The sequence below is a fragment of the Artemia franciscana genome, chromosome 15, assembly GCF_032884065.1.
Source record: "Artemia franciscana chromosome 15, ASM3288406v1, whole genome shotgun sequence".
NCBI lineage: Eukaryota > Metazoa > Arthropoda > Branchiopoda > Anostraca > Artemiidae > Artemia > Artemia franciscana.
Genome location: NC_088877.1, coordinates 18,670,427 through 18,685,447, shown reverse-complemented (window position 1 = coordinate 18,685,447; position 15,021 = coordinate 18,670,427). Strand labels below are relative to the sequence as shown.

The 15,021-nt window shown below is 37.2% G+C and overlaps 1 protein-coding gene across 1 annotated transcript in view; it reads left to right on the top strand.

Annotated features, from left to right (window-relative positions):
* Window positions 1-15,021, top strand: part of LOC136036135 (ataxin-2-like protein) — a 63,180-nt gene that overhangs the window by 14,029 nt on the left and 34,130 nt on the right. The window contains exons 3-5 of the mRNA XM_065718160.1: window positions 2,252-2,465; window positions 8,339-8,588; window positions 9,888-10,124. Of these exons, the coding sequence (XP_065574232.1) occupies window positions 2,252-2,465; window positions 8,339-8,588; window positions 9,888-10,124 (701 nt within the window). The remainder of the gene's footprint in view (window positions 1-2,251; window positions 2,466-8,338; window positions 8,589-9,887; window positions 10,125-15,021) is intronic.

The window sequence follows — 15,021 nt, the reverse complement described above, 5'->3', positions numbered from 1 at the left end:
GGGAAGATAATTTCCATGAAGGGCACAGAATTTTTAACGCTATTAAAAGAAATGAAAAATAAACATGAAAACTTTTTCCAACTGAAAGTAAGGCACAGCATTAAAACTCAAAATGAACAGAAATTTTCACGCATATGAGGAGGTTCATTTCCTAAATACCTCGCTCTTTACGCTAAAGTATTTTTAGCAATTTCAACTATTTATTCTACGGTCTTTGTGATTCATTGGTCATTCTTAAAGTATTGGGAAAAAATTCAAGCTTTAGTGGAAACAGCGAGGTATTGACGAAGGGGGGAACCCCCTCATATACGTAATAAAAATATGCGTATATAGAAGTTTGCTGTGTAGGTTAATCCGTGAGTTATGTATAGATATTATTAATAAAAACGTTCGTAAATAAAAACTAGAAGTTCTAGTAGCCTTTGAAGTTGCCGAAAAATTAAAGGGTCACTAGGCCTCCTCCCCCACCCTTTTTTTCAAAAAAAATGCTAATTTTGTTTTAATTATTCATCTATGGAAAGCCAAAATCAAATCATAATCAAATTATAATTCAAAAACGTTCAGAAATTAAATTTAAAAAAAAAAGCTTTTTCGACTGAAAGTAAGGTGCGACATTAAAACTTAAAACGAACAGAAGTTACTCCGTATATGAAAAGGGTTATTCCTTCCTCAACGCCCCTCTCTTTACGCTAAACTTTTTTTATTGTTTTAAAAAGCAGAGTTTCGAGAAAGAGTTAAACTTTAGTGTAAAGAGCGGGGCGTTGAGTAGGGAACAACCCTTTTTATATACGGAGTAATTTCTGTGTGTTTTAAGTTTTTATGTCGCTCCTTACTTTCAGTCGATAAAACTTGTTTAATTCGCACTAAGACATGATTTAATAATGAAGGTCAGGATAACGCTATTATCACACGAGAAGCACCGATTTTTCACCATCTGGACAGATCAGTAGAATTACTATGCATCACAATAAACTACAGCTTGTCAAGAGTCGTACAGATTTGTAAGCCCCTTCGTGCCGCATTTTGTAAGCATATTCAAAAATGACCTATTTTTCTCTCTTTTTATAATTCTTTAGTAATTTTACAAGTAGCATAATTTAGCATCCGTTTTTTAGTCCTATGACATCTATTTAAATAAACGAATACGAATGTTATAGAGTCTGTGCAATTTGTCATTGATATGGAAACATGCTTTCATAACTATTTTAAAAAACAAATGCAGAAAACATGGTTTTGAATGTTTTCTTCTGTAGATTCTCAAATCTGTGTTAAGGACGCCGTGCCGATTGACTAATGGAGAAAAATTTACCTCTTATCCTTCTAAGGCGAATGGGGACAGTACCCCAAAGTCCACTTCACATTTCCATTGTCTTGTTTGTTCAATTGGGGAATTACTGGACAAGCCTGGTACCTGGGTAAACTTAATTTCTTTCAGTCTCCAAAAAGTGTTCAACTTAGCTAGCTGATATGTATTACCTGAGAAACTTTTCACTGAATCCAGTATTGACTTTTTCGTTATGAAGCTTGTTTCTCATTGAAGAGATCACAAGTAGTCAAATATTTGAATTTATGTTGTAATCCCCCCATGTCCACACTGGAGTACCCCAAAGTTTTTTCCTAGGTCTCCTTCTTTTTTCAGTTATGATTAAGAGCCTATTTTAAGAACTTTTCTACTGATGGAAATTTGCTAATGACCTGACAGTTATAAAAACCCGCTATATAAATTAATGAGCAACCTTATGAGTATCTTCAATGATATTGCAGATGACCGCTTGATCTTGGGAGTCAACTCTTCCAGATCCTGGATAAATAATGTCCTCCCTTTGCATAATCCTTGAAACTGCTTGACATCACTATTTCTTCTAATTCAAAGTGGGATATCCAAGTTAAAAACATCATATATTCAGCAGATGCTTATATTTCCTTGCTTATACTCTATTATAAATTGTGTCTCTTTTTCTCATTCTTTAACGGATATAACTCCTTTGTTCACCATCTGCTCGAATATGTTTGTCCAGTTTGCTGCTCTGGCATTCCCCAAGAATAGGTGGATAATATTGAATCCGTTCAAAAGAGACCTGAGTATAATATTTAAAGAAGGTAGAGTTCTATACTCTGCTTCTTAATATCTATCTCGCGCTGTTATCAAGCTAGCACAAAAAAGCGAATGTACAAAGTTGCACTGCAACACAATTAACGCCTTGAATTGGACTTGCTTATAATTATAACTAAGACACTAAATATATTGCAGGTACATACAAGAGATGGAGAAGTCTATGAGGGTGTTTTCAGCACTTTTTCGCCAAATTTTGATGTAGCTCTATCTGCTGTTCACAAGGTGGACAAAGATACAGCAACGGAAAATAAAACCTTGTTAGAGACATTTACAGAAGATATGGTATTTCAAAGTAGCGATATTATTGAATTTAGACTTAAAGATGTTGACTTAGACTATGCTGTTAAAGGTAATTTCACATTAAAATTTCTACCGTATTCGTAGATGTAATTTTAATTATTCCCGGGGGGTGGGCATGACTGGGGGAAAATAAGATTTTTGTGTTTTACAGAAATTTTTGCTTCAAACGTAATTGATTCCTAGGTCTTTGCTACAACCCCTTTCTGTCTCCAAATAGGACCAAAGCCCTCGTGTTTATTGGCATTCTTGGTGTAGCTTTTTTTTTATGAACAATTTGGATGACAATGATTTTCCTTTTAAGATTATGACATGTATATTTCCTTTGAGGGAGCACATTTTTTCTAAATATGGCTTTTAAATTTGTTTCCTAAATTCTCAGAGTAGAAACCAAAAATTTCAAATAAAACTATTGGATGTCTTTATAGTAAAACTATTTAGAGATCTTTGAATAATTAATGGGGACAATCCTCCCCCCTTAGGTGATGCACTTGCTCTGATTACGGGTGTACAGCTATGAAAATGATTGAGTAAAGAATCATAAACCGTACATAGTACTTGTTATATCTAGTTAAGCTATATGGTGTGCCGTGGTTATACAAACTCGAAATCTTTAAGACTCCAGGATATATAAATCCATCTTATCAGGTGAATTACGGTAATTGCGTCTCATCTTCCACATATAGGAGTATCATACATTTTAGCAAGTCATTCTCAGAAGTTCTTTTTGTGGGGTGGGGGGGCTTGTCTAATGAAAATAACATTATAATTGGATTGTCCTTAAGATAGGTACTGTGAAATAAGTTGCCCTATTTTTCTAAATTGAGGTTCTTTTGGTTCGTGTTAATTGGGTTTAAACAACGAAATTTGGACTTAGGTGTCTAGCCTATTAGTACTGTTTATATAGAAATCAACTTAATTCCTGTGTTGGTTTATTAAATATCAATTAATTGGAGCCTGGTATACATTGTTTAGTATTTGAGCCTGGTTTGCAACATTTAATTGTTTTGCAAAAAATGTCTTCCGTCTAATACTGTATTTCTAGAAGTCTGTATGATAGAAAATAGAATTAGAATACTTGTCAGCATTTTTGTATGGATATAAGGTGTATTTTTTCATCCCCTGATCCTGAGATTTCCTGTTACATGTCGAAAAGAATAGCTATTAGCTAATTTAAGGATTGAATTTCGCTGTATTGAATTCCACGTTTTGTTTTGCATTCATTTGTTGTGTCTCCAGTTGCATGAACAAGTCTAGTTAGGTTAAAAAAAAATATACTCGAACAGGCTTTTTTGAACAGGTGACTCGAGAGGCAAATTAATAGCTTTAGTATAAGATATGAAAAGTCGGAGCTAATTTTAGCTGAAAAATATGTAACCTATTAAATAATTTTTTTAAAATAAAATAAGAATCATATTTGGTTTCACCAAAAATTTTAATATTTGGTTTCATCTCTTTTTCTTATAGAAAAACATATTAACGACAAAGGGCCTTTTACAATGTATAATAAATATTCAATTCAAATTTCTGTTTTTCAGTTAGAGGGACTATATTATTACAAAATTTAACTGGCAAAATAGAACACATAAATAGCTTAACCAGTTTCAAACGGCTTGTAGAGTTTTAGTGCAATCAGGAGCGAAAGCCTTAAAAGTGGATCTTAAACAGCGACCACCTCGTCATCAGATGAAGCGAGTCTTATATGAAATGTAGCGGTGATGAAAGGGATTAGACAAAACTTCAAAAGCACTTTGATAGCACAAACTTAGCGTGGTAACTTGTATAAAAAGAAGACATAACAGCAGGGAACCATTATACCTCAGTTTTAGATGACGTAGGCAATCCAAAAATATCGGTAAAACAAGAACTAAAAAAGAATCCTATGTTCCTTTGAATGAACTGACGAAGCAGCATATCACATTTGAGGTAAAGGATTAAAACAAGGTAACCGAATTCTCTCAGAAAGTACAGCTCATTGTCTCACAATTTAAACGGTGGGATAAGGGGTGCCTGAGAGGGATATGGAAGAAAATAGACAAATTCTGTCTTTGCTGAGTTGTTCAGAAAAATTATGATCAGCAGCATAGCTTAAAATCTTTATCGCCTTAATGGGACAAGTAGGTAACGCAGTCAGGCCAACAGCGTACCTTAACTTGCTAATTGGTACAGATTCAACACGGCGAATTATTAGCATTGAGGCAATTATTAAGATCATCGTAGTGCACAAAAAAATAACTGACAATGCACCTCTCTGACTAACACCATCTGCTGAAGAAAATGACGAACTCCTTTCAGAACCCCGATGAATCGTAAAACGTCTTGTAAACCCAAATAAAGGAATTGCAGGCAAGGTTGAGGGACTTGGCATTTTTGGAGAATACCAATCGGCTTCAAATGATATACAGTCTTAGATAGTCAAACACTTTTGCGCATTGACAAAACAAGCATACATATCAGTTATGGGTACCAAGTGATAGTCAATAACCGCAAGCTGAATGGAAGTGACTAGTTGCGACTGAAATGTGTTTCTTCTAAGCAAACTGTCTACTATTGGTATATAAAAAAGACTTCAGGCGAAATAGTAACCGACATTCTATCGATTTTGACACGGTCAATTCCATGAGTATACGACAAAAATGATCTGTGTAACAAGAATCAACCAGGTAGTTTTTCTTTATTGAGACATGGTTAACCGCCATTGATAAATCAGGTATCTGGTGATTGACAAGCGTCGAATAAACAATTGCAAAAAAAGGAGTAGCGACCACACTACAATTCATAAGTAGGTTGAAGACAATTAGTCAAAACCTCAAGTTGAATTTAGCCTTAGTTTACGAACGCTAGTTGAATACCCGATGTGGACAACTCAATACAACTTGGTTGCCAAGGTCCAACGTGAAAAATTAGACAAAGTGAATCTTAAACGGAATTAGATAAACATTCAAGATGATCACACCAGAATATAAAAATTGCCATAGGTGACGAATTGACCTCCATTATTGAGGGAATATAACTAGAATGCGAGCTGAATCCAACCAAAACGCATCATTTTTTCCCTGGCGATATTTGCGAATAGTTTATCAACTCATGTCATAGAGTTCGGCGATCGCATCCATCAAAATGCTAAAAAATCAGGATTTGCAAAGTCAACGACCACAGTCCTGAAAGCTATCATTGTTGAAACCTTCATAAATCCACTGAATAAGTCAATAACGAGCAGTTTCGTAACTATTTTACATAAAAAGAGTATTTTGTTGCAACTTTACCGAACGAAACTTCTTATGAAAATAACGAGAAGGGACAGTCACTAATACAACAGAAATTTTGACAGAAAGAGCGTTATGTAATTAAAGAAGCATTTACTTTATGTGAAATTCGGATGTACGTGTTGTATCACTGTTGTTGATAATATCTTCGTCAAGCACCAGATTCTTAAGACAATCAGAGTCGGCAACATTATACTGAAGCAGCAGTAAACTGAAGTTCATCACAGAAGTCAGTATTTATAAGCAGATTCGAATTCAGATAATTGCAATCCATGTCCTATGGACATCAATGAGAGCACTGGGCAAGCCCGGAATGTGTTCAAGCATGCATCGGAACTTTGGTAAATTATTCACACAACACGCTGACATTTAAACGTGGAAAAACGAGTTAAAATCAGCAGATTTTCCTTATCATGCCTAACAAGCTTGTAGCCGATTGTCTTTGATTTGCATATTGAAAACACCAGAAAGAAACCTATGTCATGTCAATTACAGACCGCTAGATGGACAGCCTTGTCAGATATGTGAATACCTCTCTGACAGTTTAACAAAAGTGAGAGAATATGCGCCTAGGCTTCTCAGCTGGAACAGTTTTTTTTTTTTTTTTTTTTTTTTTTCTTGAGAAGAATCAACGTATGAGTATCAAACACCAAACGAATATACTTCATAAGAAGACATCTGGTGCAGCAGTTGTACGGCAAGTTATTTGAGGAGGTGATAGTCCATAATTTCTTTTGGAACATAAGGAACAGCTTTTGAGGCAGATGTAGAAACTTGGTGAGATGGTATTTTTGACAGAGAACTCAAAACATGGTGCAGAGAGTCATACAGCAAAATAATGTAAGTGCGGAGCATGCGAGACTGGAATCTGTTTCAGACAAACAGCAATCAAAAGCGGTGATAAACTCAAAATCACATAGTGCACCAGCATGAAGTATATTCATAAAAAAAAAAATTTATAGAAGTGAGATTAGATCGAGTTTGAGAAAGTCTTTTGACAACTAAAGAACCTTTAAAATGCACCAACCAAGCCCTCACGCTAGTGATTTGATTTGGATCATAGAAGCCAAAGCTGAATACGTCAATCAATTTTGCTGCTTGTTATCGTGATATTCACACAGACCAATAACCAACCCACAAAATCCATAGTCTAAGGATTTGCCACGCCCTAAGAATCTTAAGAATAATTTATAGGTGGTCAATTTGCTATGGTAGGTTCCATTAATAGATACCTTAGACATATCTACACTTCAACAATGAATCAAGAATAGAAATTGAACATCAGTTCTGTGCAGTTAAAGCAATAGTGCTTGGTCTCTTGGTCTCTTGGTCTCTTCTGTCTCTAAACAGAGACAGAATTTACAACAAATCAGTAAGTGGTGCTGAATAGAGGAATTTGACGGTGGTAAGCTGGTACTGCCTACATCCAGTGTCAAGTAGAATCAAGTTAGTCCTTAGATAATCAAAAATTTGACCATGAAATTTGAGAAAGGTACTTCATACAAAATAGCCCAAAGCGTCTTGATTTTACTGCAAGATACATTTACATAAGGTGGAAAAAAAACTAACAAAATTATAGTTTCCTTTGTCAGATCGGATATGCCTGATTATTTCCTTTGTATTCTTTTTCTATCATTGTGTTTTGGGATATCTATTCTCCTTGTGGTAGTACTAGTAGTCTTCTGGTTATCAAATTGCAACCCATTACTTGTTTAATGACAAAATAAAGAAAGGGTTTAGTCTACCCGAAACGAAAGTGTTAGCTCCGTGGTGTTTCGGCCTTTATCTAACATGGTTCTTCTCTGGCCCGAGAAGTGAGTAGTTTGATGCAGCTATGGAAAACAAAAATCCTCACTGTTCTCTTTGCCTCTTGGTGAAAGGATGCAGTATGCAGTGATTTGATATTAGGTCTGAAGCCAATTTTGCAGTTCACATCTGAGTATCAAAGCCTAGGTTTCAAAAACGAGTAAAGTTGCAACAAAGTGGGTAGGTGATTTTTTGCTGGGAACGGGGGCGGTCCTGTATCAGCCTATTAACGTTTCTTCTAAGAATGCACTTGTATTCAACATTTGATGTTCTTAAGGAGGTACGCATAAATTGGTTTCTATCGCGTAAGTACAGACATATACAGAGGAATTCGTTTTGGAAAGGGAGGTAATTTTGACAAAACAGCACAGAAAGCCGGGTCATGAGGGAAAATAATAAAAACTCGGCAGGTAGACCCAGAGGCTAGTTCCGTGGGGTGTGAACCTGTTACAAGCCATTTTGCGTCTTATGACCCGTTTGAAATCATTACCGTCTCGTAAATTAGCAGAATTTTCATTTAACAATGAACTTTTTATTAATTGTTGCGCGTTAGGGGGTATGCATAAGCTGTTCCCACTCGTGAATGGCCAAGCACATACAGAGGAATTTCTTACAGGAAGGGAGGTAAATTCGTCAAAACATCAAATTTGACGAATAGTACAAAGGCTATAAGGTGAGGGGGGTATCATGAAGTTTCGAAAGGGGGGCCTAGAGACCAGTTCCCGTAGATATACACCTGTTACAAACCTTTTTTCTCTTAGGACACATTTGAAAACATTGATGTTTCTTGAATCAATAATAATATATGAACACAAACTTTGAGGTATGATCTAACTCTTTTCTCTCCATTCAGATTCATTTGCCACAGACACTGCAATTTCTTCTGCACGGCTAAACGGCGGTGACTCATTTGACAGGGAACTTGAGCCATGGGAAGGCGATCCCAATGAAGATGTAGACCTGAACCTTGAAAACGGTGTTGGCTGGGATGCAGATGAGATGTTTAAGAGGAACGAGGCCGTGTATGGTGTTCAATCAACGTTTAGGCCAAATCTTGAGGGATACACTGTGCCGCTCTATATCCGTGACTCGTCGGAATTTAAGTAGGTTCCTTGTCATATTTTGTACTAGTGCGAAATATTTTGCCTGAAATCCTAAAATTCAAGGCTAGTTTTTTATTATTACTATTATTTTTTTTATTTAACTATGTATACATCAAATAATTTAAATTAGCTATTGAATTTTAAAGGAGAAATGTGTTGCCACCTATGCCTAATCACGAATAGATGTGGTGTAAGTGGCGTCAATTCACGAAAATTTTGGGAGGGGGGTCAATTTTCTTGTCTTTTTTCCAATTTTTTTAAATGAAAGTACAAAAAACATTTTTTAGTGAAAATACAGTAAAACAAAGATGTTTTTCAAAGTCTAGATAGATTAAGCCCCCCCCCCCTCCAATAGACACCACTATTTGTTGTTTCCTTTCATACTTTAAACAATTTGTTATTTTCTATTCCTGGAATGATATTTGCTTCTGCGAAACTTGCATGCATTTGTGCAGCCAAGGTTTGGTGACGAAAGACTATATTTATGTTATTATGGCACAAAGGGTTATAAAGAGTCAGTTTGAATAAGGTGTGTCAATTAGTTATGTGTAGAGCACCTTTGGATTAACAAGTAAGTGGTACCATTAAAAATGTTGTATAAATTACAAATGTGACAAACCAAAGATCTGAGGGAGATTTAGACATAAACTATAATTAGTTATAATTGTATGGAATTTTATCATTTTGTAGGAATAGAATATTAATTATCGGGATGACATATTTAATAATAATGTGAGGGTTACATTATTATTAGGGATATAATATAGTATAAATGACTATTAATGTAATAGTGATTTACATGAATAAAAAGACTGGAAGAAAAAATATCGGCTAGGTTTTTCATCTATTTGAAAGAAAGGAGATTGAAAATGATGTTTATCCGGGCAAAGCAACTGTTTTACTGGCTGGGTGGTCGTTTTTGTAGTGTGTTTGAATTAACCATCCAGGATATAAGCTTCTTAGACTCGATTATCGTCATTTAAATTGGTTACCTCTCTAGCTCAACTGTGAGGTAAGATCAGGGGAAAACACGTACCCTAGGCTGTATCCAGGATTTTGTTCCAGGGAGGGGTACAGAAAAACTTAGCTAAACGTAAAAAAAAAATGTCGGGATGCATTGTTGTTGTTACATTTTCATGAGTCGGACAAAAGTTTTGGGAAGGGGGAGGTCCAAAACTGGTAACCCCTCCACCCCTGACTATGGCCTTCCACGAACCATTTATGGTTTGTGCTTTTTTGGACAGTGTGGCTCGGGAATTGCGTCTATATATAAATAGGCTGATTAAATGTCTCTTAAAGAGAAATGGAAGCAAAAGCAGCTCGTATGGAACGTGAAATCAAAGCTAGTCCCACATATGATGCAGCAATGGAGTTGGAAAATATCGACGAAGAGGAAAAGTATTCGGCTGTTATTCGACCTAGTGATTCAAGGGCCAATAACAGGTCAATTTCTCCCCAATCAAATGCTTCAACTGGCTCAGGAGGGAAATATATTCATCCAAATAAGCGAAAAAGTAATGCTGGGAAATCGACTAGGTAAGCTCTTGATTTTTCTTTACTTGGTTTTTCCTCTCTTGCCATATCCGTTTTTCAAAACATAGTATATTGAAGGGAAAGGGAGCCACTTCTTAGCAAATGCTGTTTAGTTCTGCTTAGTGTAAATTTTATATGCTACCAAAATTTTTATGGAACTTGGTATTAACCAAGTGTTAACCAAGGGTATTAAGCTGTTATTTTAAATCTTGACCGGATCTGGTGACATTGGGGGGAATATGGGAGGGGGAAACCTAAAATCTTGGAAAACAGTTAGAGTGGAGGGATCGGGATGAAACTTGGTGGGAAAAATAAGCACAAGTCCTAGATACATGATTGACATAACCGGAACAGATCCACTCTCTTTGGGGTAGTTGGGGGGGGGGGGGGGGGGTTAATTCTGAAAAATTAGAAAAAATGAGTTATTTTTAACTTACGATCGAGTGATTGGATCTCAATGAAATTTAATATTTAGAAGGATATTGTGTCTCAGAGCTCTTATGTTAAATCCCAACCGGATCTGGTTATATTGGGGGGAGTTGGGAGGGGGAAACCTAAAACTTGGAAAACACTTAAGAGTGGAGGGATTGGGATGAAACTTGGTTGGAAAAATAAGCACAACTCCTAGATATATGATTGACATAACCGGAACGGATCTGCTCTCTTTGGGTTAGTTAGGGGGGGGGGGGTAATTCTGAAAAATTAGAAAAAGTGAGGTATTTTTAACTTACGAACGGGTGATCAGATCTCAATGAAATTTGATATTTAGAAGGATATCGTGTCTCAAAGCTCTTATTTTAAATTCCGACCGAATCTGGTGACATTGGGTGGAGTTTGGGGTGGGGGAACCTAAAATCATGGAAAACGCTACTGGAGGGATCGGGATGAAATTTGGTGGGACAAATAAGCAGAAGTCTTAGATACGTGATTTACATAATTGGAACGGATCCGCTCTATCGGGGGGGGGGGGTCTAATTCTGAAAAATTAGAAAAAATGACGTATTTTTAACTTACGAAGGAGTGATCGGATTTTCATGAAACTTCATATTTGGAAGTACCTTGTAACTCAGATTTCTTATTTAAATCTCAACCGGATCCAGCGTAATTGGGGGGGCAGTTGGGGGGGACCGGAAATCTTAGAAAATACTTAAAGTGGTGAGATCAGGATGAAACTGGATGGGAAGAATAAAAACCTGTCTAAGATACGTGACTGACATAACCAGACCGGATCTGCTCTCTTTGGTGGAGTTGGGGGGGGGGGGGTCATTTTGAAAATTGAGGTATTTGTAACTTACGAAAGGGTGACTAGATCTTAATGAAATTCGATATTTAGAAGGATCTTGTACTTTAAAGCTCTAATTTTAAATTCCGACCAGATCCTGTGACATTGGGGGGAGTTGGAGGGGAAAACTGAAATTCTTGGAAAACGTGAAAATTGGGGTATTTTTATCTTACGAAAAGGTGATCGGATCTTAATGAAATTTGATATCTAGAAGGGTATCGTGTCTCAAAGCTCTTATTTTAAATCCCGACCAGATCTGGTGACATTGGGGGGAGTTGAGGGTGGGGGAACCTAAAATCATGGAAAACGCTTAGATTGGAGGAATCAGGATGAAACTTGGTGAGAAAAATAAGCAGAAGCCTTAGATACGTGATTTACATAATTGGAATGGATCCGCCCTATTAGGGGGGGGGGTTAATTCTGAAAAATTAGAAAAAATGACGTATTTTTAACTTACGAAGAAGTGATCGGATCTTCATGAAACTTCATATTTAGAAGGACCTCGTAACTCAGATCTTTTATTTTAAGTCTCAACCGGATCCATCGTAATTGGGGGGCAGTTGGGGGGACTGGAAATCTTAGAAAATACTTAAAGCGATGAGATCAGGATGAAACTGGATGGGAAGAATAAAAACCTGTCTAAGATACATGACTGACATAACCGGACCGGATCTTCTTTCTTTGGTTGAGTTGGGGGGGGGGTAATTTTGAAAATTGAGGTATTTGTAACTTACGAAAGGGTGACCAGAGGTTAATGAAACTTGATATTTAGAAGCATCTTGTGCTTTAAAGCTCTAATTTTAAATTCCGACCAGAATCTGTGACGTTGTGGGAGTTTGAGGAAGAAACCGGAATTCTTGGAAAACGTGAAAATTGGGGTATTTTTATCTTACGAATAGGTGATCGGATCTTAATGAAATTTGATATTTAGAAGGAATTCATGTCTCATAGCTCTTATTTCAAATCCCGACCAGATCTTTTGACATTGGGGTTGAGTTGGAGGAGGAAACCCTGGAAAACACTTGGAGTGGAGGAATCGGGATGAAGCTTGGTGGATAGAATAAGCAAATGTCCTTGATACGTGATTGATGGAACCGTACTGGATTCACTCTCTTTGGGGGAGTTGGGGGGAGGTGTTCAGTGATTTGGCGAGTTTGGTGCTTCTGGACGTGCTAGGACGATGAAAATTGGTAGGTGTGTCAGGAAGCTGCACAAATTGACTTGATAAAGTCGTCTTCCCAGATTCGACCATCTGAGGGGTTAAAGGGAGAGAAAAAATTAGGTATTGATAACTTACGAGTGGGTGATTGGATCTTAATGAGTTTTGATATTTAGAAGGACATCGTGACTCGGAGCTCTTATTTTAAATCCTGACCGGCATTAAGCCTCTTATTTTCCTTTTAAATCAATCTATTGATTCATAGGATTTTGTTAGAGCTCATACCGTATGATCTCTTGGCTCTTAGCTCTTCTTGCTTCGTCACAAGTGCCATATGAGCTCTTAGCTCTTGTTGGTTAGTATGACTTTTGATATCCATATCCGACAGCTTTCCCTTCCTCACCTTGTAAATGCCAAGCAAGTCGTATTGTGGATTTTCTAGCATCTTCCTTGCTGTTGGCTTGGAGTTCTCATTAATAATTCCCTTGACTGGAATGGTTTTGTTGTTAATTTAATTGAAAGAAAAACTTTTTAAAAAACAAAATGAGTTCTAGAGAAAAGTAAAGAGTGGTGTTGAAGGTTTCTGATGCCCTCGTTCCCCGTTTTTTTTCTGTTTTTCATTCATTTTGAGAATAAACTTGTCAATTTGGTCCATTATTGGCACATTGGCCCCCAAGATTTTACTTATTGGTGCCCTTGTCACATTGCCCTCCATTCCCAAGACTTTGCTCTAGATCCGCCCGTGGTCCCTTGATTTGTTTTTGATGTCTTTGCCATCTGTAGATTTGAACCACAAGTCCCTGAAATCAGTTCCAGGTTTTAATGTATTTAACTAGTTAGATGCGTAGCGGTATTTCAAGTGGAGTTCCCTGATTTTCTTTTTTAAGGGTCAAATTTGAGATTCGAAACCTCCTTCCTTTGTGTCTCTTCTACTCATCATCATTCCATTTAATATGACACTACCTTTTGCTACTACTTAACGAGGAAATCTAGATTTCGGTATCGCAGGAAGCTGTGTACATTTTCTATTTTTAACAGACTGAACCATCCTAATTGAGATCACTGCCCGGGACAGAGGAAAAAAATCCTTAAACTAAATTTGCTTTCCCCACACTTCAGGGAGGTAGTCTCGGTTTCTAGACCTTCTTTAATTATAAAGGGGGAGGGGGTAAAAAATCTACAAAATGCATCAATAATATATTTGTATGCATTTAGTTACTTTTTTACGAGTGGGACAACAAATTTCATGGAAGTCAATCCCCCTGGATACGGCATCAAACTTCATTGTCCTTACAAGCTGGGCTGATCTCCGTTTCATGGCCCTTCAACCAGAAAGTGCAACGGGGAGTTGGGGCCAGCCATCTTGTGCTTTCGCACACCCTTCATGTTTACCTTCGCCAGGTTTACAATAAATTTCGGGGTGGGGGGGTCAAACCCGATAACACTCCCCCTGGATACGGCCTTTGTCCTAAGGTAAAAAGGTAAAGAATACGGCATTGGACTTCACAGTCCCTACAAGTCAGGCTGATCTCGGTTTCATGGCCCTTCAGCCAGAAAGTGCAACGGAGAATTGGGGCCAGCCATCCTGTGCTTTCGCACACCCTGTACTCGCGGACAAAGGATTTCAAGTCTAGCGTGTTAACCCCTCGGTAAAATGAAACACTTGTCCAAATTTTTACTTTAGTGTTTCTTGCTTTCTGTGCCATTGCTGTAAAATGATTTATCAAGTTTTTGTTCTGAGAAAGGATAGATCCTGGCTAGATCAACAAGACTAGACAGACTATATAGACTAGACAGACTATATAGACTAGACAGACTTTGTAATGCCCGTAATATGATGTTATTTGCAAATAGCAGCATCAACGAATTGAACTTTCTCAATCAGAGAGCAAGTGCTTAAGGACAGTAAATCTTGCCTTTTAAAAAATCGAAAAGGTGCTCCAGTGATAAACCCTTTATTAATCAAACTATAAAAACATTAATTAGAACTAAATTGAAGCTTTTCAAAAATAGTGGGGCTTTTCAAATAGGTAGCTTTTCAAATAGGGGTAAACTAACATGTGCGATCTGCAGAACACAAAGCCGCAGTTACTGCTCAACTACATCCATTATAGCTTCACCTGATGGACAATCTCGAGTTGTTGAAAAAACCAAGGATAAACTGTTAGTTGGTATAAACATGTTTCGTGAGCGGGATGCCGCTTATAAAGCTGAGTTAATATGGGAACTTCAGACGGCACAGTGTTCCATGTCTGCTAACTCTTCAGACCATATTGTCGCAACCTTCCATGCGATGTTCCACGGTAAGATCTCTGACGAAATGCTCCTATGTGCAAAGAACCTCATGTATCTGATCACGATGCGGTTTATCCTTACTGTAAGCAAGTGCTTGTTAAGGACATTCAGTCATATCTTGTACTAGAATATGACGAGACATCCAACAACACTGGTACGAAAGA